The 18,441-nt window shown below is 36.7% G+C and overlaps 1 protein-coding gene across 1 annotated transcript; it reads right to left on the bottom strand.

Moving 5' to 3' along the window:
- Positions 1-3,266: 3,266 nt before the first annotated feature.
- On the bottom strand, positions 3,267-17,811 carry F10 (coagulation factor X). Its single transcript, XM_034419041.3, has 8 exons — positions 17,644-17,811; positions 11,130-11,290; positions 10,247-10,271; positions 9,272-9,385; positions 7,082-7,213; positions 6,190-6,446; positions 5,629-5,746; positions 3,267-4,525 (listed from the first exon to the last, which is right to left on the bottom strand). The coding sequence occupies exons 1-8, from the start codon at positions 17,711-17,713 to the stop codon at positions 3,951-3,953; spliced, it is 1,452 nt and encodes a 483-aa protein (XP_034274932.2). The 5' UTR covers positions 17,714-17,811; the 3' UTR covers positions 3,267-3,950.
- Between the last annotated feature and the right edge of the window lie 630 nt (positions 17,812-18,441).

Consider the following 18,441-nt stretch of genomic DNA (forward strand, 5'->3'; position numbering starts at 1 on the left):
CTTTCGGGGCCTCCTAAGCGGTGTTCTTCTTTTTTTTATACAAAGTCATCTTATTGCCCCCACAGTCCCGGTCCTCATTCTTTCCTTCCCAGAACTGCACATATGTTCAGTGGGAAGGTTTTGTCCCAAGCTGACAGCTAATTTTGCTGATAACATTGGAAGAATGTTGGACTTTGCTATTGACGCATAGGATAGAATGGATAGGATAGAATGTCAACAAGTGAATTTAGTGCTCAGGAGATCTTAGTTGAGAGTAAAACAATCCCTCCATTTTGCTAATATGCCTTGGACCAGATGAAGATTGATTTTCTTGTGTCCTTTCATTTTGTCCCATTATTTCATTATTAAACCCCAGAGAAGAAAGCTTAAAAAAGATCTGAGCTCTGCAGATCCTTGCATGAAATGTTTTGTTGTAAATTTACCCAAGCTATTAAAAAAAAAAAGAAAAAGAAAAAGAAAAAGAAAGAAAGAAAGAAAGAAAGAATTTATTTTGCTCTCCTACACTAAAATGGGAATATTCTTCTGCTGAGTCAACCATCAAGATGGCTTGATATAATATGCATTTTCATTTTGTTTTTAAAAGATTAAAGCTGAAAGTGGAGTACTAACATTCCCTTCTCCAATTTTTCCATGCCACAACCACCTGTAAGGTAACTTGAACTGGGAAATAATGACCCTGAAAATCATCTGGTAAAGTTCCATGGTGAAGATGACCCTGGTTAAAAGTCTCCATGTTTCTTGGTCTAACTGCTACACTTTCACTTGAAAATGAAATGCATTACATTACTTCACAAGAGAGTATTTCATTTACTGGAAATGTAAGGGAACATTATTTTTTTGAGTTTGTGGTTAAAGTAAACACAGACTGCAATTTTCTTGTTACTCAAGATTTTGGATTCCAGTCAGTATTTATGTGCCTGCAAGTATAATATATGGCTTGAATTCAAGCTTGAGTTAGTATGCTAGTAAACCTGGAAAGCATGTTAATTCTGCTACATTTATGTTGTATCTGGATGAAGCTGTTTATGTAATAGTGTCAGTTCCTTCTCCTCTTGCCCCAACATAACTCTCCGGGATGATGTCAATATTCTGCACCATTAAAATCATAAATCACTGTGCCCTCTAGTAGTTCAAGTCATTTTACAATAGAAAAGTTGGCAAAGACATATATATGAATGTATAAACAGAGTTGATCCAGGGTTAACAGTTTGAGCAATTCATTGCACAAACATCTGTTTCACAGAGAGGTCCTATTGATTTTTGTAATCTTTTCTATGCTACCTTAACATAGCTAAACTTGAGAAGGGAAACTTCTAATTCTAGCTCTAATTACAAGAACTATGTAGGTATTTAATAGTATCTTAGATCTCTATATTCTGAAATAAGCTGGAAGAGGTGCCATAAATAGATCCATTTCTGAATCATATTAGAAAGAACCATTGGCAATATTAAATCAATAGTTTGCACAGCTGTGGCTGCTCTATTGATTCCTTCTATTCTTTAACTGCCTAAACTTTGCCAACTTTCTTGTACTAAAGATTAGTTCAATTGATGTGTGTTTCGCATTTAAGTCTTTCATCTCTGTTTCCACTGGGACATTGTTGCTGGAATAAAAATATTACTGTACTCAAAATTTAAGAATTTGAGATGCACCCTAAACTATTCCTCTTAAGAAAAAGAGAACTCTCAGGAGACGTTTACAATTATCTCCCTCTGCTTTATATTTATGAACATTTATGCATATTTAGACTCTTTATGGTAAAACATCCTAATTGCATATCAGAAATATGGCATAAAGGAGAGTTGATATTCCAGGCCCTGATTCTTTTTAGTTTTGCTTAGATTTGAGTTCATGATGCATTTAGTAAGAATGATCTTCCATATTTTTTAATATTGTTGCATTTTTTGGGAATGTTGATTTGTAATAAATATGAGAGTGGTTCCAAAGCTGAACATTTTGTTTTATTAATGCATATGAATTTGTAAATAAATATTACTGCATATGAATTTGTAAATAAAAGAATCATTCTTCCAGTTCTAAACTGAGCCCCATACTTCATTTCCTTGTTTATGTTGCTTGTTTATGTGGCATTCCATTCTCATTCCCAGAATAAGCTGTTGTTACTATTGGTTTGCCTCTGAGAACCAAAGATATTAAAATTGTCCTTCATCTCTTTCAAAATGAATATCTGATGAAGGTATGGTGAACTATTCCACACATGGACAAGGATTGGATAATAAAGTCACAGTACTGGTTTTATTACTTTATATACTTATATTGGTCATATGGGTATATTTAATTGGTTGTATGAACTTGCTGCAGTTGGTTTAATATTGGATAAATGAACATGGAAAATCTACTGACCAATAACAGAGGAATATATAAACTTTGTGTAAACATGTGGGATTGTTCTCACTGGATATTAGCTATGAAAAAAATGAGGTTGAATGATTCTTACCCTACCTAAATTTTTAAGATTAATGTTAATAAAATTATTAACAAATTAATAAAATTTGTTCAATACAGTAGTATGCATGCAAAAAAGAAATATTTGCTTTCTTTTGAAATAATAGACAATATATGAGTTGCCTAATGTTGTCTTCCTCTAACAGGGCTTTCCCAATAAACATTTTGGTTTAATTATTAGATATTTGAGAACTCTGTGTTCATGTTCTCTGTCAGCTGATATGTTTCTATGATTTCAAAATTTAACACTTTTATATTTACTGAGCTTTTAAATATTCCTCCTCTCTTACCTTACATTTAGGAGCTTTAATTTTTGTAACTGTCAGTCATTGACAACGGATTTCATTTTAAGCCTTTACTATGCCTATTTTTGTGCTGCTCCCTTTGCTGCTGAACACAAACAAAAATGGATTAGTTATGTTGGAAGCTCATAACTGGATTCAATGCACATTAATTTTCTTGGATGACATGTCAAAATATTAAGTTAATTCTATTAAACTAAGAATCAGAGTATAAAACCAGAAAATAATGCACTGAAGTTTTCACAAAGAGGAAGATAATTTGTAAATGTGAAACTTACACTCCGTTTTAATTGAGCTCCCAAAATCTTCTGATGTCTAGAAAATACACCAGTTCACTTCACAGGCAGATAAAACTTTCAAATATCTTTAATTTTATATTATATTATATATATATATCACAAATCTGAAAAGCCTTTTAACTTTTCAATTAAACCTATTTTCATAAAAAAAAATTCTCCACAATGCTTGTGATACAACAACACAATTAAAAAAGCATGTCGAATATATCACTTTTATTCTGTTCCTATAATCCAGTTAGCGATCATCTCAGTCATATCCTGTCACTGGAAATTCTGATTACACAAAATAACCCAAAATGTGAGCATACGAGTGGAATAACTATTTGGGAAATACAGAATTCTTTTCACTTTCTTCAAGAAATTTCTGACACGAAGTGTTGGATTAGGAGAGCAAGATTTTACAATGTTCCTAACCCCTCTTCCATTGAGTTGGCAGGCAATAGTCCTGAAGGCTTGGCTTGGCCTCTGCTTCTGTTTGAGGTAAATTAAATTGGAAAACAATTCAGCTGATTATCCAGTTGGGCACTACCTTAATTAACCCAACTCATGGTCTCAAGGGAACTGGAGGTTGTATACAAAGGGACCAAATATCACTGCTGAGCTTCTACTTGAAAGATTATCAATTATAAACCTTTATAAATCTTTAGAAAAAGTTGTAAAAGCTAGGAACACAAGAGATAAGAGCTGAAATGAAACAGTCTATGTGCCAGAAGAGGGTTGATACCAGAGAAAAAAGCTCTCGATAAATAGGAAAGTTACATTACTTTAATGTTACATTTAAAAATGGCAACACGTCTGAAAAGAAGAGTTCTGAACCAAATGAATATTGAATGTTCTAACCCAATGCATTATCACTGCATGAAATATGCCATTGGATGATTTTTAGGGCCGAGCAGTGCTCGACTCTGTTCTGGGTAGCTTTTGACGCATTATTCTTTTTATCCAAGGGATGAATTTGGACACTTTTGTGTAAACACCGTATTTGCCTTTCTGTGCACATCCTTCCCCCCAACTGATAATCCCAGTAACAAAGTGGGTATCTCTGTATGCAGTGATGTGGGGGCCCCCACTGTCTCCCTGGCATGCATCTTGAGCCAGAGTATGGTAGCCAGCACAGAACATATTTTCAGTAATTGGGAAATTGCTGGAAAGCTTGCAGACATGCCTGTCCACATAAGGAAGCTTAACCACTTTAAGTGTGTTGGAGGTCCGTCCTCTTTCTTGAGTGCGCCCAAATCCACTAACAATGCCTAAATCTTGTTTCATTAGGACTTGGTTGGCAAAATCAGCAGTGGGAAGGCAGGCAGGAATCACATTTTCAGAGAACCGGATAGGGGTCTTCAACTGGATGATGGCTATATCATAGTCATAGGTGGCCAGAACAAATTTTTGATGCACATATATTTTATCCACAGCTAGAAGACGTCCAGTTCTTTTTCTTGATATGTCGACTTCCCCTGTGGAAGACCAACTTAGTAAAATTGTATGGTACAACGTAACTATCCACAGTTTTGATAATCAGATAAATATTTTTATATTGAAAAATAAATTATAAAATATATCTATCCAAGAAACATATCTAATCAGAATTATATATCATTGTTACAACTGTTAGGGTACTTTTGTCTTGTTTTGTCCCTATGCAATTAATTTATGTTAAAGCAATGCTTGAATGTGTTTCTTACATAGGAAAAGCAATACCAGACCAGAGGACAAAAATATAAGTAACCATGGTAAACCTCCATATTTTATTTTAAAAAGACTATAGGGAAAAAAAAAAAAACCTTTGAAGGGGAGAATTGTGTAGAACATTTCCATTTTTGCTGGGCAAAATTCTGACCCAAAATATATGATTTACAAAGCACAATTGGCAGCCTCTGTAACAAACTCTGGCAATGCCAAAATGCAAAGCATGTGATGACATCATCACACCATTGCCATGACAACATATTTATATTGGGACATCTGAGGCAAGTATGTATGCTAAAGCATTTTACCATCTGTATTGCTTGTCCATTACTCATCCTCACTTCTTTTTTCTGTCTCCCTGTGAATGCTTGTGACAATACCTTGGTCATACAATATTCTCAGCCAAAAATCGAATGAAATGTATTACAGCTTGTCCATTGTTTTTCAACCTTGGCAGCTTTAAGATGGGTGGAGCATGCTGGCTGGGGAATTCTGGGAGTTGAAGTCCACCCATCTTGAAGCCACCAAGGTTGAGGAACATTGGCTTAGAGCGCCTAAGAAGCTAGTGTTCTGTAACATACGGATGTGGCACACAGGCTACAGATACAGCACTCTTAAACATCAAATGTCAAACATATAGCCATAGCAGAGAGTGAAGAATGTCATTAAATGCAATTGCCATTAACATTAGGATAGCAAAGAGATTGTACTCTGATTTTGTGTGGCTTGAGACATATTAGTAACCAAAAATAGATACGTAATTAAGGCTACAATTTTATCCATACTAATTTGGGATTACATCAGAAGACACAGATACTGTTGGCTTGCACTGTAAATATTTTTGAAGCTAGACAACAATTTAAATACCCACCTACAACAACTTTAATGCTCTTGGTTTGGTTAATGCAGTGGGCTGCAGTAAGCACATACATGGGACTCAAAATTGTTCCTCCACAAAACCCCTCTTCATTGTCATTTATCAGAAGTGCCTAAAAATAGAAGTCATAAAATTATATGACTAAACCTGTCCAGAGTCAATTTATAGGGGAGATAGGCGGCATAAAAATGTAATAAAATAAATAAACAAACAAATAAATTAAATAATCATTATTTTTGGAATATTGATTTCATAACAGATGGCCAGGAACATCTTCAAGGAGAGTCAAAAACGGCAGTTAGGACTATGGAATTTAAAATCCTATGCCTTTTTATCTATGTCAAGGGTGGATATGTGGAGATTTCATTGTGCAGTCACAGACAGTATTTTTACTTCTTACACACACACACACACACACACACACACACACACACACACACACACACACACGTTATGAAAGTAATTGGGAATTAAAAGTAATGCATGTTTCATTGTTTCAACAAATTTGAGGTATAAATCAATTAGTATTCTGACATACAAATTGAATTCATTTACCTGCCATGGACATTCACCCGGTTTGCAGTCTGTTCCATTAACAACTCTGACATTACGGTCTGAATCATCTGATTTACTCAGCAAAGTTGCATTCTGTGACTGCACACTGGGAACTAAGCTAGAAAAATTTACAGGAGTTTCAACAAAATTATCTTCGTCAATCGCATCGTAGGCATCAGAGAAATCATCTTGAAATTCAGGCAGACTTGCTTCCCTCTTCTTCCTTGCTTTTATATTTCTACCACATGAAAAGTCACCTGAAAAATCATAATGAGGATTTCTAATTAAATGATGTAGCAATAATAGAACATTAGGTCGAGAAACAAGAATACAAAAAAAGAGAAGAAGACACCTTTATATTTAAATAATCTTATTCTGAGTGAGAGAACTATTAAGAAATTAGATAACTGCCATCTCTATTCTTTTAATAAAGGATAACTGTTGTTGAAAACTACATTTTGGAATGCTGATTAATTAGCCCACTTCTAACAATTCTGTCACTACATAAGAAAATAATTCCTATCGAAGTATAAAGTTATATTTAGATAGCCTTCATTGCCAATGGACAGAGATAGATTCTGCCAGTAAAGGTACAGTGGAGTCAGAGTTGAAAAGCTATCAGAATGCATTAAAAAAGGTAGATAGAGATCTGACCCTTTTGTTACCATATAAAATGCTGTCTTTCTCCTTTATAATAAAATAATATATTATATAATACAACCAACAATCAAACTAAGTTATTTTTTTTAATGTTCTGACTTTTAAATTACGACAGAATGTACATAACCCAATAGGAATAACACACCAGTCCTTGGCTAACACTGATATGAGAAAAACAAAAAACAAAAAAATGTTATAATTAATTGTTTTAACTGAACAAACACATTCATACCTCCAGCAACACAAGACTGCCCATCATCTCCCAAAATGTAACCTTCAGCACATGAACACTGAATTTCGTTTTGATCAAGTTTGCAGAAGTGCCAACAGTCACCGTTGTCCAATCTGCAGGACTTATGTATGACTATGTAAAAAAATAAGCAGACAAAACATTAGTAGATAAAAAACATCTTCTTTATACAAAGATAAAATTGTGACAGCCATAGCCAATTTTCTTAGCACAGCAATCCTATGTTGCTTGCTTATAATGGGATGTTAGGGAAACTGGTTGTAGAAGCAGAAGTGCTGTTGTGGCCCACCAGCTGCCAGCAGAGCTGGTGGCAGACTCAGATGATGAGAAACTTGGGGAGGAACTTGGGTCAGTTCTGGAGTCTGGGAAAGGCTCTGATGGATGCTCTGCGTCAGACGCAGAGATAGAGCCAGGGCTGTCTGACATTTCCCAGCCATGGAGGCTGAGATAAGTGAGGCGGAAGAACAGCTAGGGCCTGTTCCAAATGCGTGTATGTGCAGAGCTCTTAGGAGAGGAGAACAACTGAGGACAAGAAGTTGACTTGGGAAGCAAGACACACGTGGATACTGAATGGCTCCTCCATGGCTGGGGAATAAATAGAAGGAAAGGGGAGTGGTGGTCATAGGATACAACAGTTCAGATTTTGGAAGATTTGGATCATCGTGCTTTGTGCCTCAGAGACTGCTTGCCAGGACTTAATTTGCAGCCTTGCGGCTGGGACCTCACGGTCTGGCAATTATCTCAAAAAACTGATAAGGTCTGTTACTGCAGTTAACTCTTTGAAGGACTATAGTCTGGACTTTTTGGTGTGTGAATGCCATTAATTCACAGGAGATAAATAAAGAGGGGTTTTTCGGGACAAGGAATCTATTTCTTGTTTCTGCTAAAGCTGGGTCAGAACAGCTGGTAGGAATCTGATCTCCTTACTCTTTTCTGCTGATGGACCTTGTTTTCAACTATTGATGGGACAAATTGAAGAAAACTGTAAGCCTCATGTATTTTTCCACCAAATAGAGGAAACCTATCAGCTAAAGCTGGGATTCTATATTTTTGGGGAGGGGGGCAGTTAGTTGCACATTTCTTTATCCTGGCTCCATCTTCATATTGGGATGAGAGTGCACTCATCCAGCCTGACTAAGGTTCAGCCCATTTTGGTAAATGTACTTTAAGCTAGAAAAAGCAAGTTAGTGTAACCAAGTTCTAAATTTTAGATATTAATGTAAAAACTCCACCTATTTCACATACACATTAATTAAGTCTGAGCTAGCTATTATAGTTATAGCTAGAAATTATAGTTTCCATTTAATGACCAAATAGTTTTAAAAGAGAAGTAGACAAATGAAAGGATAACCATGCTACTGTTCTTTTTCACTGTATACCTTACCAGCTGTATACCAATAAGAGACGAGGATGTTAGCTACAAAAACATACTCTTTGACCTGATCCATCCAGGTGCTTTTTATCTTCTAATATTTCTGAATGGATTGTCCATATACTTAGGAACATCCTTTTCTGGGGTGAAATCCAGCAGGTTCTGATAGGTTCTAGAGAACCGGTAGCGGAAACTTTAAGCAGTTCGGAGAACCGGTAGCGGAAATTTTGAGTAGTTCGGAGAACTGGCAAATACCACCTCTGGCTGGCCCCAGAGTGGAGTGGGAATGGAGATTTTGCAGTATCTGTCCCCTGGAGTGGGGTGGAAATGGAGATTTTGCAATATCCTTCCCCTGCCACGCCCACCAAGCCACACCACGCCCACCAAGCCATGCCCACAGAACCGGTAGTAAAAAAAATTGAATTTCACTACTGATCCTTTTCCATTATTTCTGCCAATAATATTGTTAAGAAGCTACCATATATTCAAGACACCAGTTCACCTACAAAGCCATTAACTTCCCATAAACTAAATCTGGGCCCCATATGTTTTTCTTTGATAGCAGCTAAACCTTGAAAAATTGTGTTAATTTTATTTGGGCATTCTTCCTCTTATCCCTCCCCATGACAAGTCTTGTAAAAATTTGAAATGACGTGAGATTTTTTTCTAAGTCTTCAAAGATTTTAGTGAAATCTTATGGGAACTGACAGTCCCTTAAATTGTAACATTATTGAGGTCATAGCAATAAAATGACTCTATTCTTCCCCTTAAGTCTTCTGAATTGCTCCAGCTCAACTTACGATATTCACAGTTTTTCCCTTGATAGCCAGCCAAACAGGTACAGGTATAGCTACCAATGCCATCTTTGCAAGTCCCACCATAATGACAGGGGTTTGATAAACATTGATTCCCATCTAATATGAAAAAAAGAAGACATTAAAATCCAAAATGCAGAAATACTATATTTACACATTCAGAAGAAAAATCCAAGTTACTGTTATATTGTTTCCTGGAAGGGAAGTTCAAATGCAGTACCAAGTATGGAATTTTTAAGGTGGCCATAATGAATAATACTTATACTCAACTTTGGACCAATCAATGTTACCAAACAAATACAGTGCACAGAGTAAGGGTAGGTTCTACTTAACTTTATTACCGGTTCACATCGTGCCCTCGCGTGCTCTCTCACTTTGCTTGCGCTTCTGCGCAAGCGCAGATCACCTATGATGATGTCCGGATCAGTGGGTGGAGCCTCCCGCCAGTTATACTACCGGTTCTTGCGAACCGGTCCGAACCAGGGGCAACCCACCACTGGCACAGAGGAAGAGTTTACATGCAAATTACCAAGAAAGCTTTCTCACAAGGTATATAGCAAATCTAAACCAGTTTAACATATGGAACTACATTGTTGATCACTGAAATTATTAGAAGTTCTCCACAATGACTTGATTTGAGTAGGATGTTAATGGCCGTATATATTATGGACTTTGAAATGCCCCACATATGGGTAATAACAAATTGTTTATGACCTTATATTAGGGTATTTATAACTGTGATTTTGCTAAGCTTTGAAGGATTTAAAAAATCTGAATTAATAAAAAATGGGGCTCAACCAGTCAATTTTAATTTATCCTACCATGCGCTCAAAAGCCTGATTGGGCTTATTATCAGGAGATGTCTTATTTTGGGGAAACAGGGTATTCATCAAATAAATTGTATATATTTAACCATTATATTAGAAAAAATGTGTGGAGCAAAAGCAGATGATTTCTTACCTACATAATCATTCCAGAAGTTCTCCTGATTAAAAAAAAACATACACATGCACATTAGAGTTTAATAGTATTAAATAAAAATTACAAAGCCAGGGAATTAAACAAAAATAATTTAAGAAGAATCTTATGCAACATTTTGGTGACCAGTGATTAAGTACTAATACTAATATATCACGATATATCAGAAAGAGTTTTCCGCTCTCAACCACACTTCCATTGAAAAGTTATTTCTGTATTTTAAAAACTCTTGTTATCTTTTTCTATTCTCCTGATGCAAATATGGACAGTCCTTTAATGAAAAGAATGATCTAGAATTTACACATCTTGATCAGAGTGATTTATTTGTGAGCTTGTTGCTTTTTAAGTAATGGGATAAACTGTAATTATTTAGACAACCATTCCAATATTTTGAGTTGGATTATTGGTGAATTTTATTTTTATTTTATTTTTTGCAGGATTTTAAGCATGGTTAATCACCTGATTAATTTTCAAATATAAAAAGTGGATGAGAAATATAACAAGATAATAAATTAATACAAATCTAATAAGAGCACTTTACACTTTAGTGTAAGAACGATCTGGGTGACACACAGATTTGTTGGGTGCTCAGAGTATGGGATGGAAGTGGCTCCAAGTTCCAGTTTTCTTTAGCAGGATGGAGAAAAGAGATATATAGTCAAGAAGATGGAACAGCCAAAAGCAACAGAAAGAATCACAGAAAAGATGATCTGGTAAAATATTCCATGATGAAGACATATCGGTACTTGAAACCCATTTCATTTCATCTGATTTTGATTCTGAAGGCCTCACAGAAATAAGATGCAAGGAAACACACATGCATCTAAAGAGTAGATAGAGAGAGCAGTCAAAGATACACACTTACAGTTTTCTCTTGATCTTCAAATGCCTCCCTGGCTTCTTCTTTTGAGCATCTCTCCTCATAGCATTCCCTTTCAATGTTTCCAGGTTTAAATTCCTCAAACAGTGAATTAGCTCGTTTCGTTCTTTGCAAAAATCTATTTGCCACTTTGCTTTTTAAGAATACTAAAGAAGAACAAAACAAAGATCATACGGACATGAACTATTTCTCCTGCTCCTCCACTCAAGCCAAGAAATAATATTTTGTATAATTATAGTTAGGGATAATGCTATGAGAAATGATGGACCTGAGTTCTTAAAAAATCATTATTTCTTACATGGGAAGGATTTCACAAGCTTTTTAAGTGAGGAAGTGTGAATATGTGAAACGTGCAAGAGAGGAATGAGTTATTAGTTAACAAATCATGATTACAAACAGTTTTATTAGGCACGACCACAGGTAAACTAAACAGAAATAGCCTCCTATGGACATACAGAGCAACTCACACCATACTTATTTTACTATGATAAGATTCATAAGTTTACACATAAACCTTTTCAACTACTGAATTCCACCATATGGGATTACAAGAGGCCCCAACCAGTAGTGGGTTCCACTTACCTTCACTACTGGTTTGGAACTGTGAGCATGCGCAAAGCTTCTGTGATGACATCTGAGCAGGTAGGCAGAGCCTCCCGCTGCTGCCACTACCGATTCGCCCAAATCGGGGCGAACCGGTAGAAACCCACCACTCGCCCCAATGTATATTTGGAGAACCTGCAGATGTCAGAGAGCTGAGCTTTATAGCCAAAATGCTCCATTTTGAATGCATTACATATTCCATGTAATGGCTCATTCAGAAGTAAACTTGCAGCCTGGGTTTATAGTATCCCCTGCTTTCCTCCCTCAGAAACCTATTCTTTCTCTCCAAAATCAGTCTTCTACCATCTATGTTTGTTTCACAGCAGAATTCAGTATTTTCTTTATTGGAGACTCTCCACTTTGACTTCTTTTATAACCTGTGTCACTTAATAAAGTGTTTTTTTTTTAAAAAACCCACCTCTATATTTCCTTATTTATATTTTATAGTTTTTATTTTTTTTACTTGTTCCTATTCCCAGTGAGAATGAATTGCCAACCCTTAATTATTCCTTCTGTTAATTACATTTGTATTAGCTAATCTATAGCAATTCAGTCAATCTTCATAGTCTCTTTTTAATGCTGATACTTTGCAACATTCCAACTGTCACTACCTCCCTTTCTCCTTTCCACCTTGATTTGTTTTTCAGTGACCGAAACTTCACAACAATCCTTTTCTCAGTTTCCCATCCATCTTGTTAATATTTAATATATAGAGATAGACTTGAAATCTATGGCAACTAGACCTTAAACTGTGACAAAAGTTAATTTTTTTCCTCAGTGAAGTTGATCCCATTGTTTCTTAGAGGCTACTTTAAGTCATACTGGCAATCTATGACTCTTTAGAAAGTCTTGACCCACAAGTTTTGGTCCATCATCCATCATCCACATTATTTATTCACTTCTGGTGTCTCCTGATTCTTCATTTAATTCTAACATGAATCTTTGTTCTTATGCTTTTCTGAGTCTCAAATTTCATGTCTGAAACGAGCCAATCTTGTATGACACCAGCCATTCCTTTAATTTCCTATAGAAGGTAAATAATTTCAAGCAGACTTTTTATTTCTACAGTTCTAAAAACTGCTAACTCCCTGAAAATTTCTTTTCCTAAATTTGGCCAATCACGTACATGTATTCTGAACTGCTGAATTGCTTTCTTAGCTGTCTCTTTTTGTATGTTCTCTTGACTTGCTACAGGCCGACTCTTGCAAGTTGTTTCCATAGTACCAGATCTAAAGGTTTCTCGCTCTGATCTTTCTTGACCTTTCTGCCACCTTTGATAAAAATGATCCCGGCTCTAACTTATCTGGTTCTCCCTTTATCTATCAAACAATCATTTTCTGATGTAGAAAGCTAATCCTGTCTGTTTCTTAGTTCCCACAACAGAAGTTCTTGTTCCCTTGTTTTATTCTACTGCATTACATTTCCCAACCTTCTGCCTCTGTGTATGTTCAATATCAATCTACCCTAACTGACAAAATTTATTTATGTATAGAATTAGTTGAAATTGCCCCAAAGACTTGGATAACTTACAGTATAAGCTATATGAATTAAAAACACCAGAAAAACAACTCTCCAGATGAGAACAACATTACTCAACATGCAAGAAAGATTCAACAATGGGTCCACAGACACCCTAAACTTAGGCCTAGGAAGAGACCCAAGTCTTAAGAACCTTCCAGAACTCTAAGAGAGTGAATGCCATATTGTCTCTGAGAAGATGCGGTTTCAGAGGACAGGGGTTGTGACAAGAAAACATGCTTCTTCAGTTCTACAAAATGACATTTAATTAAAGGGCACACCTACTTGGTCTATTTTAAATATTCACAAAGCATCTTTTACAAAGAATTCCAAGGCAGGTATGCATTGGGTAAAACAGTTACAGATAGTCCTCAAAATATGACTGGATTGTCTGTCACTAAGTGTTGATGTGATTGTTAAATGAATGTGACCACACTTGATTTTACTACTTTTTTGCCATGGTCTTTCTGTTAATCATGTAGTCATTAACAGAATCACATAGTGATTAAGCAAATTCAGAATCCCCTGACTGCAAGGATGCTTTAATAGTAGTAAGGGTGAGGAGTGGTCATAAATCAGTTTTTTCAGTGCTGCTGTACTTTTCAATGGTTGCTAAAGATGTAATATTATATATTATATAATAAGTATATAATAAGTATATAACAAATAAAAGAGATATAAAACCTGTTCAAATAGGAATCAGACAAAATTCATTTAAAGCAATTAAAATGCCTCATTAAAATTAAAATTCATTTAAATGCAATTAAAATAGAATGGTTTGGTTTTGTAATGAAAAGAGAGAACGGTACCAATGTACATAGCTGTGACATTGAGGAATACAGAATAGACTTCCTTTCTCTTGCTATTAGATAAGCAAAAAATGGGAACAGCAGATCTGCCACTTCTCAATCCTGATCTCTCACAAGGAGCTCTACCTTATTTGGATTCAGTTATAACACATAATCCCTCATCCAGTCAATCATTGGTGCAAGTGTGGGAGCCATAGTATTTTTTGAACAGGTCATAGAGCAATAGATGAGTATCATCTGCATATTGATGATACCTTGCTCTAAATTTCCTGGTGAATTTCTTCAGTGTTTTGATGTAGCACAGAAGACAGAATATAGCCCTGAGCAGAGGTGGGTTTCAGCAGGTTCTGACCAGTTCTGGAGAACCGGTAATGGAAATTTTGAGTAGTTCCGAGAACCAGTAGTAAAAATTCTGATTGGCCCCGCCCTCATCTATTCTCTGCCTCCCAAGTCCCAGCTGATCGGGAGGAAATCGGGATTTTGCAGTAACCTTCCCCTGTAGTGGGGAGGAATGGAGATTTTACAGTATCCTTTCCCCGGAGTGGGGTGGAAATGGAGATTTTACAGTATCCTTCCCCTGCCACGCCCACCAAGCCACAGCCACAGAACCGGTAGTAAAAATTTTTGAAACCCACCACTGGCCTTGAGGGATCTCACGTTATAGCTGCACTTGAAAAGCTCCAAGAGATTAGAGATATTCTGATAGACGGAATAGAGCCACTGAAATTGTTTCCAAAATAGGCAGATACAAAAAGATATTATGCTTGACTCAGTTAAAAAATACTGGAATTTCAAGAAGAACCAACAATCATAGTCTGTCTATCCATGCTAAAAGATTATCTATCAGGCTAATCAAGGCAGCCTCAACCCCAATAATCTGTACTAAATCCAATTTGAAATGGGCTGAGATAATCTACTTCTGTCAGCCCTCTAAGGTAATCCAGACAAGAAGCACCAACTATGAGTACCAACATTACTTTCATCATAAAATTACAGTAATCTGAAAGTAACTCTTTTACCTTCCTGAAAATTAGGAGATTCAATCGTTGTCTACCTATGATGGATACAGGGATAACTACTTAAGGAATCTAATAATTTCCTCAATTTAATTTCCTTAAAAATAGAGTGGAATCTTTTTAAAGTATCCCCAAAGAGGCATTTATGAAAGCATCTCTAATAACATACTGGACAGATGTTACAAGCCAAAGATCCAAAGGACAATTGCTGGAATATTCCACAGAATGTTGCAGCCTCTCTCCATATATTGTCATCACAAGGAATGCTAAGTATATCATTTTGAGCTTCTAAATGAAAGGCATGATAGAAATCTAAGAAATATTTAAATGCAACAAATAAGTTGGTAATAAGTAAGAGCTCGGTGGTGTAGTGGTTAGAGTGCATTACTGCAGGCTACTTCTGGTGCCTGCCGGCTGCCTGCAATTTGGCAGTTCAAATCTCAAATCTCACTAGGCTCAAGGTTGACTCAGACTTCCATTCTTCCAAGGTGGGTAAAATGAGGGTAAAATTGTTGGGGGCAATATGCTGACTCTGTAAACCACTTAGAGAAGGCTGTAAAGCACTGTAAAGCTGTATATAAATCTAAGTGCTATTGCTATTTGAATAAAATTCATTAGAAAATTTTTCCATTAGAAAATTTGGAGGGAAGAACCAGGACTGCTGCTGATTCCTCTTTGTTGTTAGTTGCATGTCTGACCTATTGTGACCCCATGGACAATGTTCCTCCAGGCCTTTCTGTACCATTCTCTGGAGTCCACTTAAACTCACACCTACTGCTTCAGTGACTCCATCCAGCCACCTCATTCTCTGACATCCCCTTCTTCTTTTGCCTTCAATCTTTCCCAGCATTAGGCTCTTCTCAAGTGACTCCTTCCTTCTCATTAAGTGGCCAAAGTATTTCATCTTCAGGATCTGGCCTTCTAAAGAGCAGTCAGGGTTGATAAGTTTATTAGGATCAGTTTGTTAGGACTGACCAGTTTGTTCGCCTTGCAGTCCAAGGGACTCGCAGGAGTCTTCTCCAGCACCATAGTTCAAAGGCCTCAATTCTTTGGTGCTCAGCCTTACTTATGGTCCAACTTTCACAGCCATACATTTCAACTGGGAAAACCATGCTGATTCCTATACACTTTGCATTTATCCCAATAAGAATCAGCTCTCATTTCTCACTGCCTTTTATGTTTGAAATGCTGTGCATTTAATCTCACGTCTAGTTAAACTATAAACCAGGTTTATTCTCCATCCCATGTGGCAGAGCTATCAGCCATTAATTGTGTACTGTATTAGGCCATGTTTCCTTTATTCTGCCCTGAAGTTCCCACTTACAGATGTGTCTGTTGAAAATGGCATTGGACTGAATAATTTTGTCCACTTCACTCTGCTTGGTGCCTCTATGCCCTCCTTGCTACAAGCAAGCCCATTTTTCTGCAGCTGCTGTTAAAAATGCAGGAGAGTCCTGTTAAGAACAGTTGCTGATAGCGTATGACAATGAAATCAACATGGCATATATTCATGCTAACAAGATGCTTACCTACAGGTTAGCACACAGAAAAACCAAATACATTTTTGAGAAATGACTTTAGAATGACTTTAAAAGGAAATCAGCTGTTTGCTTACCAAGCCCAGTGAGGTTCTGTTACATTCAATGTATTGAATGATCAGCCTTTCATTAGTGTCAAAAATCTTTGGCGTGTCTAGAAGTACATTGCAAATAGATTAAAAGTTTTCCCTGTCAGTTGTCCTCTGTCCTTTCTAACTTGTGAAATTTAAGGAAATCTTTTTCTCTCCACCGCACTTGGGATACTTTTCTCCTTTCATATTTCACAGAGGTCATCCTTGCCTTTTCCTCGGCTTTTCAAAGGTATCGTCATTTGTCATTGTGCACTTTGTAATTCTATTTATTTTTTGGGATAACTCAGTTACCTGTTGATGGTGGGAACCTTCACAAACAGTGATTGTGGTTTTCTAACCCTTCTGAGTGAACAAAATTGATTTTCTAACCCTTCTGAGTGGACAAAATTGCAATATGAAGATACCTAAGCTCAGTTTTCTCTAGTCATTTCCTGCTTCCCCACCCCTGAAACAGGAGTTATTTCTGCAGTCTCAGAAATAGAATAGATTGCAATGTTTTCTGTTTTCATGCTTTCATAAGAAATGAAATTACACAACCCGTGCACACAAGAAAGCAAATATATGAGCATTTCAGCACAAAGACTTCCTCTAACCTGATTCTTTTTTGTTGGCTGCACAAAAAATGATTAATACTTCTTCAAAAGAAATGAAACCAATTATAGAACCAGAAAAGTTAGGGAGAGAGCTGTATGTATGACTGCAAAAAACTCAGAAGTCTGGTAGCACCTTTTCAGACTAACATATTATATTAAAAGGCATAAGCTTTCAAGAGGTTCATCCGTTTCATGGAGAAGCTAAACTGATGCAGGATTTAAACTGAGATGGAGGAAAGGAGGGAAAGACTGACAGATCATGCAAATGCAGTTCCCATGTGAGACAAACAATAAGAAGGAGAGAAAGAAAGACAACAAAGAGCTTCTTACCATTACTTTCAGCCTTTGGGAGACTCCACATAAAAGTGAGGATCAGACAGAGGAGTAGCTGAGGAGTCATGGTGCCTATCCGTGGAAAAGAGCACTTTGTTCTCTCTCAGGGCTGGCTATGAACAAGGTTCAAGCAAGCAGGCTTCCTGTTGTTCTGCCCCAGCCCTTATCATGTCCTCCAAAGCCTGTTTGTTTGGATATGGATGGATTCTTCAGATCATTGTGCTGACTAACTCAAAATGCAGATCTTTGCCAAGTAAGGTCATTTGAGTCAGTACAAGATTAATAGTATGAAGTGGGATGGATGCCTCAAAAGAGAGCTGTCCCTCACTGTTAAGCACAGATATTGACACTTAAAGGAAGCTCACCCAGAAGCTGAAAGCAGATTATATTTAGGAGAAGAGCTTTCTCTCGGAGTTCTTCATAAAGAAATTTTAACACACTACATCTAGAGCAATTTGTTCCTAAGGAAGTCCTAGCAAATGCCAACGCTACTATTTTTAATAAGTATACTTCTGCATATTTGAACAGAAGAGAGAATTGCATTTGCCCCTCTTTCTTTCTCTCCTTCCCACAATTTCAAAAAGCAGCAGAAAGTACAGCATTGTAAGTCATATTTTTTTCAAATAAAATATCTTTATTACAATCTTTGATCAGCCTTCACAATAATAGTACAGTACAGTGGTGGGTTCCTCCCGGTTCCTCCCAGTTCCGCCGAGCCGGTAGCGGTGACGATATGACATCACCGAACCGGTTCTGGAGCCCCCTCCCCCTCCACCCGCCCCCCGCATTATTCTT

Source organism: Pantherophis guttatus, chromosome 5 (assembly GCF_059756535.1).
Source record: "Pantherophis guttatus breed Tessera chromosome 5, ASM5975653v1, whole genome shotgun sequence".
Classification (NCBI taxonomy): Eukaryota; Metazoa; Chordata; class Lepidosauria; order Squamata; family Colubridae; genus Pantherophis; species Pantherophis guttatus.